The 21,542-nt window shown below is 38.1% G+C and overlaps 1 protein-coding gene across 5 annotated transcripts in view; it reads right to left on the reverse strand.

Moving 5' to 3' along the window:
• Window positions 1-21,542, reverse strand: part of POU2F1 (POU class 2 homeobox 1) — a 181,953-nt gene that overhangs the window by 1,929 nt on the left and 158,482 nt on the right. For all 5 annotated transcript variants that reach the window (XM_047784009.1, XM_047784011.1, XM_047784013.1 and 2 more), the window contains 3 exons: window positions 21,042-21,147; window positions 1,640-1,985; window positions 816-904 (listed from right to left, as the gene is read on the reverse strand). In XM_047784009.1, coding sequence (XP_047639965.1) covers window positions 816-904; window positions 1,640-1,985; window positions 21,042-21,147 — 541 coding nt within the window. The remainder of the gene's footprint in view (window positions 1-815; window positions 905-1,639; window positions 1,986-21,041; window positions 21,148-21,542) is intronic.

Below are 21,542 nucleotides of genomic sequence, written 5' to 3' on the forward strand. Positions count from 1 at the left end.
TCAGACACAAAGTTCAGAAGCTTAAGAAAGCAAATCCATCGATATATAGAATGAGTGGATTTAGACTTATTTTAGACTGGATAACATGCTCAGGCCAAAAAGGAGCCATCTAGGCTTGGAAAGGAGACATTATAATCCAAGAGAATACATGCTCTACAGTGATGGTAATGTTCAAACAGCAGGCCCTAATGGGAACTCTATTAAAGTCTTCATGATGTGCTCCAGTGTTAATCCACTGTAAGGCTTTTTTGTATATGGCTCTCTTGGGGGTGGGGATGGGGACTAGGGGAATTTTACCTGGCCAAGTTTGCTTGGGGTTGGATCTTGGATGACAGTTTGGATAAATTTAGGAGGAAATTCTGCCTCCAAGTCTATTTATCTAAGAAGATAAATAACAGCATAAAAATCCTGGTTTCTTAGAATACATCAAACTAAATATATCTCCAGTTCTTCAAACTGACACCTATATTTCTCTTATAAAGCTTTTCTACATGAACATATTTTTGGTTGTCAAGTTAGTTAGCATTATCAATTCAACTATCTCTTCCCATCACTTTCACCTCTAGAAAAGCAGACTTCCTTCATTAAACCTCCTCCCCTCCAAGACTCAGAGTTCCCTGGCGGCCTTGTGGTTAGGGACTCAGTGTTGTCACTGCTGTGGCTCAGGTTACTGCTGTGGTGCAGGTTTAATCCCTGGCCAAGGAAATTCTGTATGCTGGGGGTATGGCCAAAAAAAAAAAAAAAAAACCCACCAAAAATAAAAACAAAAAACCCAAAACAACAAAGAACTAAATAAGTAAAAAAAGTCTACTGACCTTGAATAGTTGCCAGTGTACTGTTGCTCATCAATGCAGGGCTGAGAGCACCGCCCAGGGTCCCTGGATTGAGACTGAGTAAGGCACCTCTGAAAGTCCAAAAGAGAAGTCAATTTATTACAATGTAAGACACATGTGTCAGTTTGACTATAGACCCAAGGGGATAAGAAAAATGAAAATACAGCTGGGGAAGCGTATGGAAATATTTGTTATTCCCTTTATATTCTTACATGGTTTGGTTAATCTTTCCAAGTTACTGCTTTCCTTGAGGTGCACTTGTACAAAGCAAAACAAGGTTATGGTTCACACAAAACTAGCAGTCATTTTGACTCTTTAATTACTTCACTCTCTACTTTTGCAAAACACAAGAAAAAAAGCCAGAGAAAGGAATATATTTACAAAGTAATTCTTATATGTTTGATGATAAATATAACATTAGGAATCCTGTTACTGTATCTCTTATTTATGTTTGAAATTAGAAAGCAGACAGTTGAGAATTTAATGGCGAAACCATAAAAATAAGAGTCAGGAATTCTGGGCTTTCTTCCTGGCCCAACACTCAAGTATAATGAGTGGCCTGGTGTTCTGTGTCTTCATCTAGAAATAAAAGCATGCCTATTGTCCTTCTAGGGTATAAAGGAACTTAAGCCCACCTATTATCAAAGTCCTTGTGCTACTATAAGCATGACCCACTTCAAAGGGATTAGGGCTTTAGGGTTTTTTTTTCCATTTAAGATGGCGATGAAAAGTATCCCCTATGAGTAACTCCACGGATGGCCTCCACGGTGTTTCTCAAATGTGACCCAGATAAGAAAGTGCCTTACCCAGCTGCAAACTGTGAGGGTGCCATCAGGCCTGGGTTTAGTCCTGCAGCAGCAGCCATGGCAGCAAGACTGGCATTTGCTGGCAACTGTGCAGCTCCTTGGAGGGCAGCAGCTGCTGCTGTTTGCAACCCTGATGCTGTCACCATCACCTGGCTGGTCCCAAGAGGCGAGGACAAGGGAGTGGAGGTGGTCTGTGTTGTGCTGGTCTCACTGGCACTAGATGCCTCGGAGGTGGAGGCTGAGGCAGAAGGGGAGGGACTCAGAGAGGGGGAAGTGACTGCTGAGGAAGCCGGAGGCGCTGTGGAAATCACGGTTGCAGTGTTGTTGGAGGTGGTGTCTGTAGTGCCTGAAAAGAGATAAAGTGACCTTCTGTAACTGTTTTTGGAAGAGTGGTTGCTTTATTCAGCCATACTCTAGAATCGACTGAATAATCTATCTCTGGTAATCTCTACACATGGCCTTTTATATTAACCTAGTTTAGTGTTTCTATGGAAATTAACCACAAAACCAAAACATTTTAAGAACCAAATGGCAATAAAGTAACCATGAAACAAATAGAGAACACAACTTTCCATTTCCAATTTCATATTAGTTTTTTTTTTTTTTAATTACAGAAGCTCTAACTATAGAACACAATTGTTCTGGAGAAGAAACATATAAGCAAAAAAAATTCCAAGGTTCTGAAAAGCATTTTCATTCAGAAATCTCCTCAGCAGTCTCTGTAAAAGAATTAAAGCAAAGCAACGAAGGCAAGAACACCTAAAAGTTACACATTTTTCTGAAATAAGTGTCAATAACAACATACACAGAAATAGTATGAAAATAAAGGTATAATGTCAATGCTTTCTTTGCATTAAAAAATTTAAATGTCTATTCTGTAAAAACAGCTCTCAAAAAAATCTATTGTTGTAGACATTTTCTTATTTGAGGAAACAACAACGTACAATGATATTATGAATCAGAAATTAGCATGAAAAATGAAGATCTATAAAATTGTTATATTTGAGAGGCCTAAAAAAAAAAGATGCCACTTTTTTGTTGTTGTAAGGAGAACAACAAACATTGGAAACAAATAACTGACATTAAAAATATCACTGATAAATAAAACACATTCACTGAAATTGTCTAATGTTATAGATCAATGATGTCCAATAGAAATATAATACATATGTAGGGAGTTCCTCCTGTGGTTCAGCAGTAATGAACCTGGCTAGTATCTGCGAGGACTTGGGTTTGGTCCCTGGCCTTGCTCAGTGGATTAAGGGTCTCAGTGGATTAGACGAGGTTCGGATCTGGCACTGCTGTGACTGTGGCGTAGGCTGGCACCTACAACTCCAATTCGACCCCTAGCCTGGGACTTCCATATGTAGTAGGCGTGGCCCTAAAAAGACCAAAAAAAAAAAGTATATATATATAAAATATATATAATACATATGTAATTTACAATTTTCTAGTAGTCCCATTGAAAATAGGTAAAAAGGGGGAGTTCCCGTCGTGGCACAGTGGTTAACGAATCCAACTAGGAACCATGAGGTTGCGGGTTCGGTCTCTGCCCTTGCTCAGTGGGTTAACGATCTGGCGTTGCCGTGAGCTGTGGTGTAGGTTGCAGACGAGGCTCGGATCCCGAGTTGCTGTGGCTCTGGCGTAGGCCGGTGGCTACAGCTCCGATTCAACCCCTAGCCTGGGAACCTCCATATGCCGCGGGAGCGGCCCAAGAAATAGCAACAACAACAACAACAAAGACAAAAGACAAAAAAAAAAAAGTAAAAAGAGGAGTTCCCATCATGGCTCAGCAGAAAATAATGACTACCAGCCATAAGGACACAGATTCGATCCCTGGACTCAGTGGGTTAAGGATGTGGCATTGCTGTGGCTGTGACATAGGCCAGTGGCTGCAGCTCCAATTTGACCCCTAGTCTGGGAACTTCCACATGCCATACACTGCAGCCCTAAAAAGCAAAAAAAAAAAAAAAAAAAAAAGGAACAGGTGAAATTAATTTTAACATTATGCTCTTTTTAACACAATGTGTCCCAAATATTATCATTTCAACATAAAATCAATTATTTAAAAATTATTAATGTGTTTTTTTTTTTCATACTAAGCACATTTCAATTAGAACTAGCCACATTTTTATATGGCATAAAAGCCATACTGGATAGCACAGGGGTAAAATATCTCTATAAGTTAGGCCCAAGGTCCCAGAAGTAAGTTTGACTTAAAGAATACCAAGTCCTTTTGCCTAAAGTAGAAATGATTCAATAAGGCACAGGATAGATAAAGAAGATGTCAAGTGTTCTCACAGAGCTACAATTTTGATGCTATCTATAAAAGACAGTATAGAACAGGCCTTCCTTTCAGTTATCAGTAAATGCTACATATTACAAAAAACAGGCTGTCTGAATTAGGTGGAACTTAGTGAAAGTCATCATGTTCTAGGATATAATCAACCATATATATATGTGTAAAGCATAACCTTAGTGGTATTTTCTCAGGATAGAGAACTCAAAAAGACAAAAAAAAAGAAAAAAAAAAGGCATTCAATATTTCTGTGAGGTACTACACCAATCGAAATAAATATTTCAAACCTATAAACACACTGGGAAAAAGATCTATGTAGAAGAACTTTGTGAAAAAATTACTAAGCTAAAGACTCTCTTTTCTCTTAACAGCTGTATAAAAAATTCAGGCAGTTTTGTTCTTTGAAAATCTATTTTGAAGCCTTCTTTTGGTCTGTACTAAGGCCCCCAGAATTCAACTCTCTTCTCACTTTAACTGTCAGGAAATGTTTCTTTCACATATTACAGAGCTGGAAGAAAATCAGATGCCATCTATTTCAGTACTGGCTCTGATTTTCCTACCTCCTATCATGCTGCACAAAAGTGTTATGTGGCCCTGTAGCCTCTGAATAAATTAGTTAAATATACCTTTTTTTTTTTTTTTTTTGGCCATGCCCATGGCTTGTGGAAGTTGCTGTTTCAGGGATCTAACCAGAGCCACAGCAGTGATAATGCCAGATCCTTAACCCACTGAGCCACCAGGGAAGTCCAACCTATCTTATTGTTAACTGAAAAAGGAAGATTTACTCCTCTTTCTGCCCCTCTTAAAAATATAAATGATTCCCTCTCTACTGCTCTTGTCCCTAAAGTACCATTACATCTTCGTGGATTTATTAATCTTAGTTTCATTATTTCTTTAGTTCTAAATTTATCAAATCAATTTCTATCACTGAGCTGTTGATGCTATCTTGGGTCCTATGTTTGGCAGATTCATACATACTTTTTCAGTTTTGATGCTCTTTTCCTAAGATCTGATCCCTGTTCCATAGAAAGGTAAATATCTTTTCTCATTTCTCCCCTACTGCTAATAAATTTCAATCTTTTCTTGACCAATTTCTTGCCTTATCTAACCTGATTTTCCTTTTTTTTTTAACCTGATTTTACTTATGGGCATTACTTTCCTTTCAAAGTTCTGAAAGTGAAATTGCCCATATCGTGAAGTCAAAGGCTTACAGCAGTAGCCTTTTACTCTCCATTGCCATTTTCAGACCATTCAGTATCACTTTCTTAAAATCCCATTTGTATATAAAGACAATCCCAATAATTTCATCAGTAAATTTAACTTTGCTAGGACATGATAACTCCAGAAAACTCTCAAAGTGTTTTTTTTTTTTTTTTCTGGTTGTCACCCTCCAACCTCATTCTAGGTGTCTTCAATATGAATGTTATATGAGTGCTAGAATATAATAACTTACTGTGATTTTCAAATTAATTCTCCCAGCCAGTGACTCACTTTGTAATCAATATATATCTTTTTTTTTCTTTTATGGCTCTGCCTGTGGCAAGTGGAGGTTCCTGAGCCAGGGATTGAACCTGTGCCACAGCAGCAACTCAAGCTGCTGCAGTGACAACATGGGATCCTCATTTCACTGTACCACAAGAGAACTACAATACATATTTTTTATGACATTAAATTCTTGGTAACTTAATTACCTGGGCAACTTTGATGAGGGAAGTGATGCTTGCTGAGTTTCAACATCCTTGACAACAAAATAAGATGCCATCACTCACCTCACAAGGTTAGTAGATAGTTAAAATGCAAGAATATATAGCACAACCTCCTGCTTCCCATCTCATCTTTTTTTTTGTCTTTTTTTTTGCCATTTCTTGGGCCGCTCTCACGGCATATGGAGGTTCCCAGGCTAGGGGTTGAACTGGAGCCATAGCCGCCAGCCTACGCCAGAGCCACAGCAACGCCAGATCTGAGCCGCATTTGCGACCTACACCACAGCTCATGACAACGCCAGATCCTTAACCCACTGAGCAAGGCCAAGGATTGAACCCGAAACCCCATGGTTCCTAGTCGGATTCGTTAACCACTGAGCCACAACAGGAACTCCCCCACCTCATCTTTAAAAAAAAAAATTTTTTTTTTCTTTTTAGGGCCAAACCTGCAGCACATGGAAGTTCTTGGGCTAGGGACTGAATTGGAGCTGCAGCTGGAGCCTACTCCATAGCCACGGCAATACTAGACTTGATCCACATCTGCGAACTATGCTACAGCTTGTGGCAACGCCAGATCCTTAACCCAATGAATGAGGCCAGGGATCTAACCTGAATCCTCATGGACACTATGTCAGGTTCTTAATCTGCTGAGCCAAAGGGAACTTCCTACCTCATCTTTTAAAATTTATTTATTTATTTTTATTTGTCTTTACAAATGGGTTTTATTTCATAATATTAGTCAATATTAAACTTATTTCCCAAGGAAATAACTGAAAGCTGTAGAGATATACATCTGACACTTTTTGGCAAATGACACTGAAAAAAATTTTTTAAACAAAAAAAAATTATTCAAGTATAGTTGATTTATAATATTGCATTAGTTTCAAGTATACAGCAAAGTAATTCAGGTTTTTGTTCAGATTACTTTCCAATATACATATTACAAGATATTGAATATAGTTTCCTATACTATACAGAAAATCCTTGTTATCTATTTTCTGTATAGTAATTTGTATCTGTTAATGCCCTTCTCTGTATCGTTCCAATTTTAGTGTGTGTGCTGCCAAATCAAGCATTCACCTCATCTTTTAAAAAAATAAATTTAGCAAGGTACAATATACATGGCATGAAATTTACCCAACTTGTGTAAAATCCAGTAATTTTTAATATACAGAATGGTATGGCCATCACCCCAATCCAGTTTATGACATTTCTATCACCCAAAAAAGATCCCTTGTGCCTATCTGTAGTCATATCCTGTCCCTACCTACAGCCCCTGATCATCTGCTTTTCACATCTGTAGGTTTACCTTCCCAGAACATGTCACATAAATGGAATCATATGATTTGAAGTCTTTTGCATCTCACTTCCTTCAGTTAGGATACTGTTTTCAAGGTTTATCCATGTTGCAGCACAAGGCAATACTTCCTTTTTCTGGCTGAAAAGTATTCCACTGCATAGATAGACCACCTGTGTTTATTCATTCACCAGTTGATAGGCAATGGCTTGTTTCCAGTTTTTTATTATTATGAATAATGCTGCTATGATTATTTGTGTAAAAGTTTTTGTGTGGACATGTTTTCATTTCTCTTGTGAGACTTGCCATGTAGGATGCAAAGTTACATTAATTTTTAAAGACATTGCTAAAGTTTTTCCAAAGTGGCTGTATCATTTTACATTCCCACCAACAATAAATGAAGGTTCCAGTTTCTCCATACTCTTGCCAAGACTTACTATTTTTGGTCTTTTTTTGATTACAACCATTCTAGTGAGTATGAAGTAGTACCTCAGTGTGGTTTTAATTTGCATTTCTCTAATGAATAATAATGTCGAACATCTGTTCATGTGTTTATTAGTCATTCCTGTCTTTGGTATAACGTATTCGGTTTTTTTTGGATGTGGAAAGTTCCCGGGCCAGGGATCAAACCCATGCCACAGCAGTAACCAGAACCATGGCAGCTGACAACACTGAGCCCCCCAGGGAACTCCCAGTATAATGTATATTAAGATCTTTTGCTCTTTTAAAAAACTAAGTTGTCTGTATTCTACTACTGAGTTTTAAGAGTTCTTTATATGTTCTAGATACAATTCCTTTATCAGGTATGTGATTTACAAATTTTTTTCCCCCAGTCTGTAGATTATCTTTCCATTTTCTTAAAGGTGTCTTACAAAGTACAAATGTTTCATTTTCTTTCCTTTTTTTTTGGTCTTTTTGTCTTTTGTTGTTGTTGTTATTGTTGTTGTTGCTATTTCTTGGGCCGCTCCCGCGGCATATGGAGGTTCCCAGGCCAGGGGTTGAATCGGAGCTGTAGCCACCGGCCTACGCCAGAGCCACAGCAACTCGGGATCCGAGCCTCGTCTGCAACCTACACCACAGCTCACGGCAACGCCAGATCGTTAACCCACTGAGTAAGGGCAGGGACCGAACCCGCAACCTCATGGTTCCTAGTCGGATTCGTTAACCACTGCACCATGATGGGAACTCCTCTTTCTTTTTTTTTAATTGGCTGTGCCTGTGGTATGTGGAAGTTCCTGTGCCAAGGATCAAACCTGCCACAGTGGTGACAACGCTGGATCCTTAACCACTAGGCCACCAGGAAACTCCAAAAGGTTTTACTTTCTATGAAGTCCAATTTACTATTTTTTTTTTCCTTTACAGTTTGTACTTTTGGTACTATATCTATGAACTCTCTGACTAACCCAAGGTTACAAAGATTTTCTCCAACAAAAAAAAGTTTTGTTGGAGTTCCCTTCATGGCGCCATGGTTAATGAATCAGACTAGGAACCATGAGGTTGCGGGTTCCATCCCTGGCCTTGCTCAGTGGGTTAAGGATCCGGCGTTGCCATGAGCTGTGGTGTAGGTTGCAGATGCGGCTTGGATCCCGCATTGCTGTGGCTGTGGTGTAGGTTGGCAGCTACAGCTCCGATTAGACCCCTAGCCTGGGAACCTCCATATGCCAAAGGAGCAGCCCTAGAAAAGGCAAAAAGACAAAAAAAGAAAAAAAAATTTCGTTTCTTACATTTAGGCCTTTGATCCATTGTAGTTAATTTCTGTGCATGGTATCAGGTCAGGGTCTAAATTATTTCATGAATATAGATATCCAATTGTTCCAGAACCATCTGTTGAAGACTATTCTTTCCCTATTGAATTTCCTTGGTGTCTTTGTCAAAAATCAATAGAGCATACATTTAAAGGTTTGTTTCAGGACTCTCAGTTCTGTTCCTTTCATCTACATGTCTATCCTTAGGTTAGTATCATACTGTCTTGATTACTATAGCTTTATAGTAAGCTTTGAAATCAGAATATGTAAGTCCTCTAACTTCATTCTTTTTCAAAATTGCTTTGGCTCTTCCGGATTCCTTCCATATATACTTTAGAATGAATTTCTCAATTACTGGGGGGGGGGGAACCCCTCAAATCCAACTGACCACCACCAACAAAAAACCCCAAAAACCACCTGCTCAAATTTGGGTTATGATTGTATTAAATCCATAGATCAATTTACAGAAAATTATCATCTTAAGAACTCTCCATTTAGATTTTTAAAAACTTCTCTTAGCAAACTGTAGCTATTACTTTTTAAGTCTTATACTTCTTTTGTTAAATTTATTCCTAAGTATTTGATTCTTTTTGAAGCTACTGTGAATAAAATTATTTTCTTAATTTCATTTTTTGGACTGTTCATTGATAGTATACACAGATGCAATTTATTTTTATATATTGATTTTGTATCTTGCATCAAAATTGAATTAATTTATTAGTCCTATTAGGTTTTTTGGTGTATGGATTTCTTAGGAAATTTATACATACAGGATAATGAAAACGAAGACAACTTTAAATTTTCCCCTTCCAAACTGGATGTTTAAATTTTTTTTTCCTCTGTTGTTAAGCTGGCTACAACTTCCTGTACAATGCTAATTCAAAGTCTGCTAGAGCAAATATTCTTGCTTTGTTCCTAACCTTTGGGGGGATAAGCATTCAGCCTTTCCCCATTTAATACACTGTTACCTGTAGGTTTTTAAGTAGATGTTCTTTTTTTTTTTTTTTGTCTTTTGTCTTTGTTGTTGTTGTTGCTATTTCTTGGGCCGCTCCCGAGGCATATGGAGGTTCCCAGGCTAGAGGTTGAATCAGAGCTGTAGCCACCGGCCTACGCCAGAGCCACAGCAACTCGGGATCCGAGCCTCGTCTGCAACCTACACCACAGCTCACGGCAACACCGGATCATTAACCCACTGAGCAAGGGCAGGGACTGAACCCGCAACCTCATGGTTCCTAGTCGGATTCGTTAACCACTGCGCCACAACGGGAACTCCTAAGTAGATGTTCTTTATCAGGCTAGGAAGCTCCCGTCTATTCCAGGTTTTTATCATTGAATGGGTGTTGGATTTTGGCAAATGCTTTTTTTTTTTCCCCCCTCGTTTCATAGCCTCACTTGTGGCATGTGTAAGTTCCCAGGCCAAGGGTCAAATTGGAGCTATAGCTGCTGGCCTACACCACAGCTCAACACTGGATCCAAACTGCATCTGCAACCTATGTCACAGTTTAAGGCAACACCGGATTCTTAACCCACCAGATCCTTAAGTGAGGCCAGGGATTGAACCCGCATCCTCAAGGAGATTATGTTGGGTTCTTAATCTGCTAAACCACAATGGGAACTCCTTAAATGCTTTTTCTATACCTATTGAGATGATCACGAGGTCTGAGTCCTTTCTTCTAGTACTATGGTGTATTACATTAAGTGGATATTCTATTATTAAACCAACTGTACATTTCTGGGATAGAAACCCCTTGGTCATGATACAGAATATTTATATTTTGCTAGACTGGATAGGGTTTTTATGCAGATTTTTTTCTTTTTCCTTTTTAAAATTATTATTATTTTTTAAATAGTTATTTCCCCAATACATTTTTTTTCCTACTGTACAGCATGGTGACCCAGTTACACACACATGCACACATTCTATTTTTGCACATTATTATGCTTCATCATAGAATTTTTGTGTACATTTTCATGAGGGGTAAAGGTCTATAATTATTTTCTTGTGAAATCTTTTTCTGGCTTCAGTATCAAGGTAATATTAGCTTTATACAATGAGTTGTTTCTCCATCTCTATTTTCTGGAAGAGACTTATTTCTTTTTAAAATATCTGAAAATTCACTATTAAAGCCATCTGGGTCTTGGCATTTCTTTTTGATTAATTCACTTTACTAATTTTAGGTCCACTTAGATTTTCTATTTCTTTTTCTTTTTGAGTCAGTTTTGATAATTTGTGTCTTTCTTAAAATTTGTCCATTTCACCTAAATGGTCTAATTTTTTTGGCAAAAAATTCCAGCATGCGGCATAATGTAGAAATCCTGTTTCTAAATATATACCCAGAGAACTGAAAACACAGAACCACATAAAAACTTGTACATGAATGTTCATAGCAACAGTACTTAAAATGGCCCCAAATGTCCATCAACTCATGAATAATAAACGAAATATGGCATATCCATACAATGAAATATCACTCAAACATAAAAAGGAATGAAATACCATATAATCCACAAAATGGATAAACACTGAAAATATGCTAAATGGAAAAAGATAGGCACAGGTCATATATTATATGATTCTATTTATATGAAAAGTCCAAGACAGGCAAACTCAAAGAGACAGAATAGACTAGTCATTTCCATGGGTTGGGGGAGGGCTGAATGGGAAGGGGCTGATAATGGGTATGGCATTGCATACGGTTCCATTATGAAATGCTATTTTGGAAAAAGAATTGGAGGCAGAGCATGTTTAGTTGAGATTATTGAGGGCTGTGGAATTTTTCTAAGTTCTTAAGACACATAAGAATACATATCTTGGGAGTTCCCGTCATGGCTCAGTGGTTAACGAATCTGACTAGGAACCATGAGGTTGCAGGTTCGATCCCTGGCCTTGCTTAGTGGGTTAAGGATCCGGCGTTGCCATGAGCTATGGTGTAGGTCACAGACACAGCTCGGATCTGGCATTGCTGTGGCTCTGGTATAGGCCGGCAGCTGCAGCTCTGATTGGACCCCTAGCCTGGGAGCCTCCATATGCTGCAGGTACGGCCCAAGAAAAGGCAAAAAGACAAAAAAAAAAAGAATACATATCTTTCTGGAGTAGTATGGTCATGATCATTCTTGTATCCATTTTGGAAAAGTTTATCAAGAACATATTATGTGCCAGCACCATGCTAGATACTGAGAAAATAAAAATGACACGTCAGATACATAATCAGACAATCAGACAAGCTTTCTTTTAGAAGATGATAGATTAAGGATATGTTTTTTTTCCCTTCATTTCTAAAATCCTATCCCAAATGATGGTGGAGAAACAAAAAATGGAGTGAGAGCTCTGGAGAAAGATATTGGAGAACTTGAGATTTTGATATACTTGCAAAAATGAGAAAGAGACTAAAATTGGGTGGCAGAGAAACCAACCACAGTCCAGAAAGGCATGGTAGAAGTGGGAATTATTTACTCCCATGGAGCCCTGAGGTAATCCAAGCTCAGAGTTGTCAATCCTGAAGCAGGAGTAGGAAGCAAGGGCAGAGAAGAGAGTTATCAGACTGTTCACACACCAGCTCTGTCAGTGGGACGGTCCCTTCTTCCACCAGACTTCTCAACTGAGCAGAACTAATGTCACCTACTACTCTTTGAAGAAAATAAAAATCTGAGTATGGAAGGTTAAGAACTTTGTATAAGCACTGGCATCCCTCTCCTTTAAGGAAGGTGTGAGGGTAGAGCCTGGTCTGGCAGTTCTCTTTCCACAGTCATAGCTTACAGCTCCCTTCCACTCACTGGAGAGGATGCTGAGTAACAAATGCTACACAAGGACAGACAAACATTTCAAGCTACTTATCTTAAGTAAAAAGGCCTTGCATTCATCAGTATGACTAACCAAAAAGCACCAGATAATGTGAAAAATCCACAGGACAAAAGAAATGGAACAAAATGAATAAGAACTGAGGCCAGAAGAAACAACTTAAACACCACTGTAATCTGTACTGTCTCTATAAATTAAAAACAGACTGCTATACAGATGCAAACTATTATATATAGAATGGATAAACAATAAGTCCTACTGTGTAGCACAGGGAACTAGATTTAATATCCTGTAATAAACCATAATAAAAAGAATATGAAAAGAATATATGTGTGTTTGATAATCATTTTGCTATACAGCAGAAAACTAACACTATAAATCAACTATACGCCAATAAAATAAATTTTAAAAATAGACTGCTTTAAAAAGGAGGAATCAGAACAAATAAAAGTTCTTAGAAATAAAGAACTGAGGATAAAGTTTACAGAGGGGAAAAAACAAATTATCAACACAAAGGAATTAGACTGAAATCTGACTTTTCATCGGTAACAATGGATGCTAAAACACAACAGAGCAATACCTTCCAAGTTCAAAGGAAAAGTAATTCTGTACCTAAAATTCTATTACTGGACAAACGACAAAAAAATTGTGAGAACAAAATATTTTTTACTTATGTATGTGCTTGGAAATTTTCCCTCCCACATAACCTTTCTAAATAAAGAAAAAACTTATTTTGAGAATCTGCTCCTGGCAAAACAAAAAGGAATCAAAGTAGAGGGAGACATGGGTTCTCAAAAATACTAGCTCTAACTCAGGAACACAATGAAAAGAAATTAAAACAAACAATCACAGGGACCCCAAGGAGAAAGTCTTCAGGAAGAAAAGTAGACTGCATTAGACAAGCTGTATGATTAAGATACTAATTGTCTTTAGTAATAATATGGATGAAAGAATATGCTACTTTTGTCAACAGAAACAGTTATAGAAATGTCAGAAGAAAAGAGGCTATAATAAGAAGTTATAGTCCAGGGAGTTCCTGTTGTGGCACAGTGGAAATGTACCCAACTAGTATCCATGAAGGTGCAAGTTTGGTCCCTGGCCTCACTCAGTGGGTTGGGGAATCCAATGTTGCCATGAGCTGTGGTGTAGGTCATAGACACTGCTTGGATCTGGCATTGCTATGGCTGTGGCATAGGCTGGCAGCTATAGCCCCGATTGACCCCTTGCCTGGGAACTTCCACATGCCATGGGTATGGCCCTAAAAAGCTAAATAAATAAATAAAAGAAGTTATGGTCCAAATAGGAAACAAAAATTGGAATGGGGTATGATTTTGAGCAACTGCTGACAAAAGAAAAGAAAATCCATTTGATACTACTGCTGCTTAACAAAAGCACTACAAACTTAGCAGCAGAAAACAACACATATTTACTATCTCATAGTTTCTGGGGGTCAGGTGTCCAGGCACAGCCTACCTAGCTCATCCTCTGCAAGGCCGCAATCAAGGTGTCAGCCACGCTATTCCATTCTATTCCATTCCCATGTCTGGGAAGAATATGTTGCTAAGCTCACTTGAGTTGTTGGCAGAAATCATTTGGCAGAATTTGCCTGCTGCTCTAGATTAAGTGCCAAGCTTCTTTCTGGCTACTGACTGAAGGCCACCCTCAGTGCCCTGATTTGTGAGCTTCCTAACATGGTTGCTCATTTCTAACTTCATCAAACTGGTGAGAGGGGTCTCTAGAGTAAGTCTGCTAACAAGACAGAGTCTTATAAAATGTAAAATAATCATGGTGTAACATCATATCACCTTTACCACATTCTACTGATAAGAAGCAAACTAAAGGATCAGCCCACACTCAAGGGGAGAGGATTACACAAAGGCATGAGCATTAGGAGGCAGGCACCATGTAGGGGTCACCTTAGACTTCATCTGTCACAATTATAAATGCTGAATGTTAATTTAACATTTTTAGAGGCTTCTGCTTTTGACCATTAAGAGTAAATGATAGTGGCGTTCCCATCATCATGGCTCAGTGGTTAACCAACCCAACTAGGATCCTTGAGGATGTGGGTTCAATCCCTGGATTCACTCAGTGGGTTAAGGATCAGGTGTTGCTGTGAGCTGTGGTGTAGGTCGCAGATGCGGCTTGGATCCCGCATTGCTGTGGCTGTGGTGTAGGCCAGCAGCTACAGCTCTGCTTGGACCCCTAGCCTGGGAAGCTCCACGTGCTGCAGGAGCAGCCCTAAAAAGACACACACACACACACACACACACACACACACACACAGAGTAAATGAGAGCAAACTTACCCTTCACTATAACAAGAATAGAGAAATATGTGAGAAAATGTTCTAGATATGAGAAAATAGGCAGCACAAGGCTGTGAGTCCTGAAAAGGGGGAAACAAATGATGTGGGCCCTACAATCACCTGGATTGTATTTGGAAGCACTTTACAAACAGTGGCACCGGAAGAGGAAACTAAGTAGGGCAGAGTGATTTCAATGACTCAAGGAAGATTCTATGTTGGCTTTGAAGAAGCTGCCATGTTGTAAGGTCATGAGGCTAGGACCTGAAGTTAGCCTTGTAGGAGTTGAGAGTGACCAAGCTGACAGTCAACAACAACAACAAAAAAGAGGACTTCAGTTCTATAACCATGAGGACCAGAATTCTGCCAACTAATAAACTTGGAAGATCTTGGGCCTCACATGAGGTCACAGCCCTAGCCAATATCTTGATTTTAGCTGGTCAAAAGTACATAATCTAAATCTAATCATGAGGAAACAGTACAAAATAACTAGCTAAAATAAAGAAACCCCCCCAAACCCAAAATAACTAGCTATACTTTTCAAAAATATTAATGTCACAAAACACAAAGAAAGAGTCATTTTTTTTTTTTTCCTTTTTAGAGGCACACTTGCAGCACATGGAAGCTCCCAGGCTAGGGGTTGAATTGGAGATGAAGCTGCCAGCCTATGCCACCACAGTCACAGCAATGCCAGACCTGAGCCGTGTCTGTGACCTATACCACAGCTCAGGACAATGCCAGATCCTTAACCCACTGAGCAAGGTTAGCACTTGCTAACCCACTAGCATCCTCATGTATACTAGTCAGGCTTGTTTCTTGTGCGCCACAATGGGAACTCCAAGAAAGATTCAAATTGTCCCAAATTAAATGAGACTAAAGGGACACAGCAAATGAATGCAATATATGAGCTTAGATTTTCTTTTGCTATAAGGAACATTATTGGTATAATTGGCAAAATCTAAATGTGGATTGTTTACTGGATATTAGCAACTGAGTCAATGTTAACATTCTGATTTTTGATAATCATACGCTGGTTATATATAGCAATTTTTTAATTAAAAAATATACAGTTAAATATTTAAGGGTAATGGGGTATATCTGTAACTTGCTGTTAAAATAGTTCATAAAAATAACCACAAACAAACACACAGAAAGAGAAAAAGGAGAAAGCAAATACAGTAAGATTTTAATATTTGAAGAATGTGAGGAAGAGATTTAGAATTTCTTTGAAGTATTCTTATAACTTTTCTGTAAGCTTGAAATTATGTCAAAATAAAAAATTTAAGAAAAAGCTATATGTACAAAGGTGCTCATTATAGCATTATTTATAACAGTGAGAACTTCATTCATTTAATAATTACTGGGTATCTTATACTCTAAGTGGTATGCTGGACATGAGGAATATAACAGTGAACAAGTGAGACCAGTTACGTGGCTTAGAGATTGAGGGGTTTCTTGGGATGTAATATTTGCAGAGCTCAAGCTGGAAAAGTTGGTCGCCCTTGGTAGAACTTAACTGTGATGGCAGCACATGGAGATGTTTATGAAATTATAGCAAAGTCATTCGACATAATAAGGGAAAATCAAAATAGAAATGTAAAACATTGTAATAACAGAGTAAGATACTTATTCTAAGAGTTAAGGAGTTCCTGTTGTGGCACTGCAGAAACAAATCCAACTAGGAATCATGAGGTTGCGGGTTCGATCTCTGGCCTTGCTCACTGGGTCAAGGATCTGGTGTTGCTGTGAGCTGTGGTGTAGGTAGCAAATGCAGTTTGGATCCTGCATTCTGTGGCTGTGGTGTAGGCCAGCAGCTGTAGCTCTGATTTGACCCCTAGCCTGGGAACCTCCATATTTTGGGTACGGCCCTAAAAAGTAAAAAAAAAAAAAAAAAAAAAAGTTAAGTTAAAAAAAAGCAGAGTATACTGTAAATACTATCAGAATTGTACATCTATATGCATATAAAAAGATACAAAGACAAAATAAAAATTGTACTCAAAATATTAGAAAAGGAATACAGAAATACAATACCTTTTAAAATTACACCCAAAAAATCAAATACCTGGGAATACACCTGACCAAGGAGGTAAAGGATTTATATGCCAAGAACTATAAAACTTTAATCAAGGAAATTAAAGAGGATTCAAAGAAATGGAAAGATATTCCATGCTCCTGGGTTGGAAAAATTAATATTGTATAAATGGCCATACTACCCAAAGCAGTCTAGATTCAATGCAATCCCTATCAAATTACCCATGACATTTTTCACAGCACCAGAACAAACAATCCACAAATTTATAAGGAACCACAAAAGACCCAGAATTGCCAAAGCAATTCTGAAGAACAAAAACCAAGCAGGAGGCATCACTCTCCCAGACTTCAGGCAATATTACAAAGCCACAGTAATCAAGACAGTGTGGTACTGGTACCAAAACAGAGAGACAGACCAATGGAACAGATTAGAGAACCCAGAAATAAACTCAGACACCTGTGGTCAGTTGATCTTTGACAAAGGAGGCAAGAACATAAAATGGGAAAAAGACAGTCTTTTCAGCAAGTATCACTGGGAAACCTGACAGCTGCATGCAAATCAATGAAACTAGAACACACCCTCACACCATGTACAAAAATAAACTCAAAATGGCTGAAAGACTTAAATATAAGACAAGCCACCATCAAAATCCTGGAAGAGAACATAGGAAAAACATTCTCTGACATCAACCTTACAAATGTTTTCTCAAGTCAGTCTCCCAAAGCAACAGAAATAAAAGCAAAAATAATCCAACGGGGCCTCATCAAACTGAAAAGCTTTTGCACAGCAAAGGAAACCAAAAAGAAAACAAAAAGACAACTTACAGAATGGGAGAAAATAGTTTCAAATGATGCAACTGACAAGGGCCTAATCTCTAAAATATAAAAACAACTTAACAGCAAAACAGCCAACAACCCAATTGAAAAATTGGCAAAGGACCTGAAGAGAGATTTCTACAAGGAAGATATACAGGTGGCCAACAAACACTTGAAAAAATGCTCAACATCACTGATTATTAGAGAAATGCGAATCAAAACTACCATGAGATACCACCTCACACCAGTCAGAATGTCCATCATTAATAAGTCCACAAATAAAAAATGCTGGAGGGGATGTGGAGAAAAGGGAACCCTCCTGCACTGTCGGTGGGAATGTAAGCTGGTACAGCCACTGTGGAGATCAGTATGGAGGTACCTTAGAAATCTATACACAGAACTATCATATGACCCAGCAATCCCACTCTTGGGCATATATCTGGACACAACTCTAATTAAAAAAGACACATGTGCCCGCATGTTCATTGCAGCACTATTCACAATAGCCAAGACATAGAATCAACCCAAATATCCACTGATAGATGATTGGATTAGGAAAATGTGGTATATATACACAATGGAATACTACTCAGCCATAAAAAAGAATGAAATAATGCCATTTGCAGCAACATGGATGGAACTACAGACGCTCATCTTAAGTGAAGTAAGTCAGAAAGACAAATACCATATGATATCACTTATATCTGGAATATAATATACAGCACAAAGGAACCTTTCCACAGAAAAGAAAATCATGGACTTGGAGAATAGACTTGTGGTTGCCAAGGGGGAAGGGGAGGAAGTGGGAGGTACTGGGAGCTTGGGGTAAAGAGATGCAGAATGTAGCCTTTGGGATGGATTAACAATGGGATCCTGCTGTATAGTACTGGGAACTCTGTCTAGTCACTTATGATGGTACACTTAATGTGAGAAAAAAGAATGTATACATGCATGTGTAACTGGGTCACCATGCTGTACTGTAGGGAAAAAAAAAAGATAAATAAATAAAATAAAATAAATAGTACTCATTGTGATTGTGTTTCCTATTTGAATTTCCTATGTTAAAAATTTTAGTAATTAAAGATAAATTTCAGGAGTTCCTGTCATGGCACAGTGGAAACGAATCTAACTAGGAACCATGAGGTTGCAGGTTTGATCCCTGGCCTTGCTCACTGGGTCAAGGATCCGGAGTTGCTGTGAGCTGTGGTGTACGTAGCAAAAGCAGCTTGGATCCTGTACTGCTGTGGCGTAGGCCAGCGGCTGTAGCTCCAGTTAGACCCCTAGCCTGGGAACCTCCATATGCCTTGGATTCGGCCCTAAAAAGACAAAAGACAAAAAAAAAAAAAAAGAAAGAAAAGAAAAGAAAAGAAAAGAAAAATTTCATTCCAAAAAAGTTACTAACATTTCAGGAAATTGTCATAATTAAATCTACATAAATGGACTGAGTAATTGAGTTTAAGAAAATTCGATTAGTCAGTCAAGATCATCAAAAAATTTATAAAAGATAGTTACAATGATGGGTATCTTTTTTTTTTTTTTTTGGTCTTTTTAAGGCTGCACCTGCAGCATATGGAGGTCCCTAGACGAGGGGTTGAATTGAAGCTGTAGCTGCCAGCCTACACCACAGCCACAGCAACACCAGATTCCGAGCCGAGTCTGCAATCTACACCACAGCTCATGGCAACACTGGATCCTTAACCCATTGAGTGAGGCCAGGGTTCGAACCTGCGTCTTCATGGATGCTAGTCAGATTCATTTCCACTGAGCCACGATGGGAACTCCAAGATGAGTATCTTTAAATCTAATATAATATGACTTATAATTTGTTTGGAAGGTGAAGTACACAATTTACCAGCTAAAGGCAGTCAGGGGAGACTATAAATTCCTCAAAGGCAGGAATTTCGTGTTCCTGGTGCCCGATACAATGGCAATCCATCACCAGTAGTTTGCTTATTAAGCTGAGGTGCTGAATACTATATACTCTTTTTTTCCAAAATATATTACTTCTTCATTTTTGATTTTTTCTTGGCCTTTTAAAACATTTTTTTTTTTAAGTTTTATTGAAGTATAGTTGATTTACAAGGTTGTGATAATTTCTGCTGTGCAACAAAGTGATTCAGTCATACATATACACATACCCATTCTCTCCCAGATTCTTTTCCCACATAGATTATCACAGAATATTGGGTAGAATTCTTTGTGTTATACAGCATGTCACCGTTGGCCAATCATTCCATATACCTCAGTGCTCTCTTGAACAGAGGTTTTTAATTTGCTTCTAAGGTATCCAGAAATGCCAAGTCTTGGTGAGGAGGGGGAAAGATGTGGTTTGTCATTTATAAACCTCCTTGTATCTTACTAAAATTTGTGGATATGTCTATTTTGTGAAGGGAAAAGTTTACAGCTTTCACCACAGTTTCAAAGAGGTCAAAAGTACTGTTTTGCATAAACAAAGAATATTATGAAATTTTTCTAATAACTTTGAAATTTAATAACTATATAGAGCCATTTATTTAATTTTTACATCGTGGTTAGGTCAGAGACAAAGTGATGTTATGACCTTAAAGTCTGAGTGAAAAAAACCCCCAAATTCCTCAACCCCAGGTTAAGTTTAAGCTTGACTGTGAAATATCACAAATCTATCCAATGATTTACTAGCACATATCAACCTGATGAATAATTACAGAATGCCTTCTATACTACGTATCACCAAGAAACATTTGATGAAATGCTAAGTTTTTAGATACATTTAGGGAGTGGGCCAATTAAAGGGAAAACATTTATTTATTCATTTTAATTGTAAGTGTGCCAAGCACTGAGCTAGGCACTGATAGTTCAAAAAGAACACTCAGATCTTTTGAGAAGTACAAAGTCTACTGGAAAAGACAGACGTATAAAAATATAATTGTTCACAATATAGTCAGGTAGAAATAAATAATTTCATGAAGAAGTTAAAGTATATATCCAAGAGGAATTGATATCTAAGCTGGAGGAGTTTCATCACTAACAGAAAGCAATGGAGGCTGGGATAGACAACATTTAGGCTGTGGGGATGTTTACAAAGGTATGGAAGATCCCTCCTGCGTTTGGAGGATGGGATAGGGAAAAGACTAGTAGAAGATAAGGTCCAGAATGGCAAGGGTCAATGAATTCATGATGAATCTGGATGTTTTCCTGAATGCAAAAAAGCTGTGACTATTAAAGGTTTTTAAGGAGAGGAGGAATTAATTGGAAAAAAGTAACTCTGAGAGTAATGTAGAAGACAGACTAATGTGGGAAAGAAAAAAGATATGAAAATCTTTATGTAAAAGTGGTCCTTCTGAAAAATTTAATGGCAGACATTCTCACAGAAACCTATCATGGACCTACTGTTTGCCTAAGAGCTGCACAGCCTGGTTGCTGCTTACCTGTAACAGAGAGATTAGTTACCGCAGCGCTAGTTAGAGGAAGGACTGGATTGACTGTGAGGGTAGTTGCTGCACTGCTTGTCACAAGGCTTGGCGTGGTTGCCACCTAGAGGTCAGAAGTGAAAATATGCAAAAGCATTTAAAAATCAAGATACAAAAATTTAAAGTCCATATTATAGATTTATTTTTCCTATTAAAATTTTAAAATTCCAGGTATAATAGAATAAAATAAAAGGACCTACAATGAAATGATTTTATTAGTTATTCCTTGATCTCGGGAGTTGCAAAAACTGGCTTATGTTGAAACGTTGCTTTTAGTAGATGGTTTTTCACTGATATTACAAATACCTTTGCCCAAGTTTTAAAAAGAAATTAATAAAAAAAAATCCCCAAATTTCAAGTCAGATATACTCTAAATCAGTAAGAAATACTATACCTATTACAAACTTAATTTAAACAAGAAAAAACTACTCAAGGGGATCAGAGAATCTGGGTGGTTTT

This window comes from Phacochoerus africanus, chromosome 6 (genome assembly GCF_016906955.1).
Source record: "Phacochoerus africanus isolate WHEZ1 chromosome 6, ROS_Pafr_v1, whole genome shotgun sequence".
Lineage (NCBI taxonomy): Eukaryota > Metazoa > Chordata > Mammalia > Artiodactyla > Suidae > Phacochoerus > Phacochoerus africanus.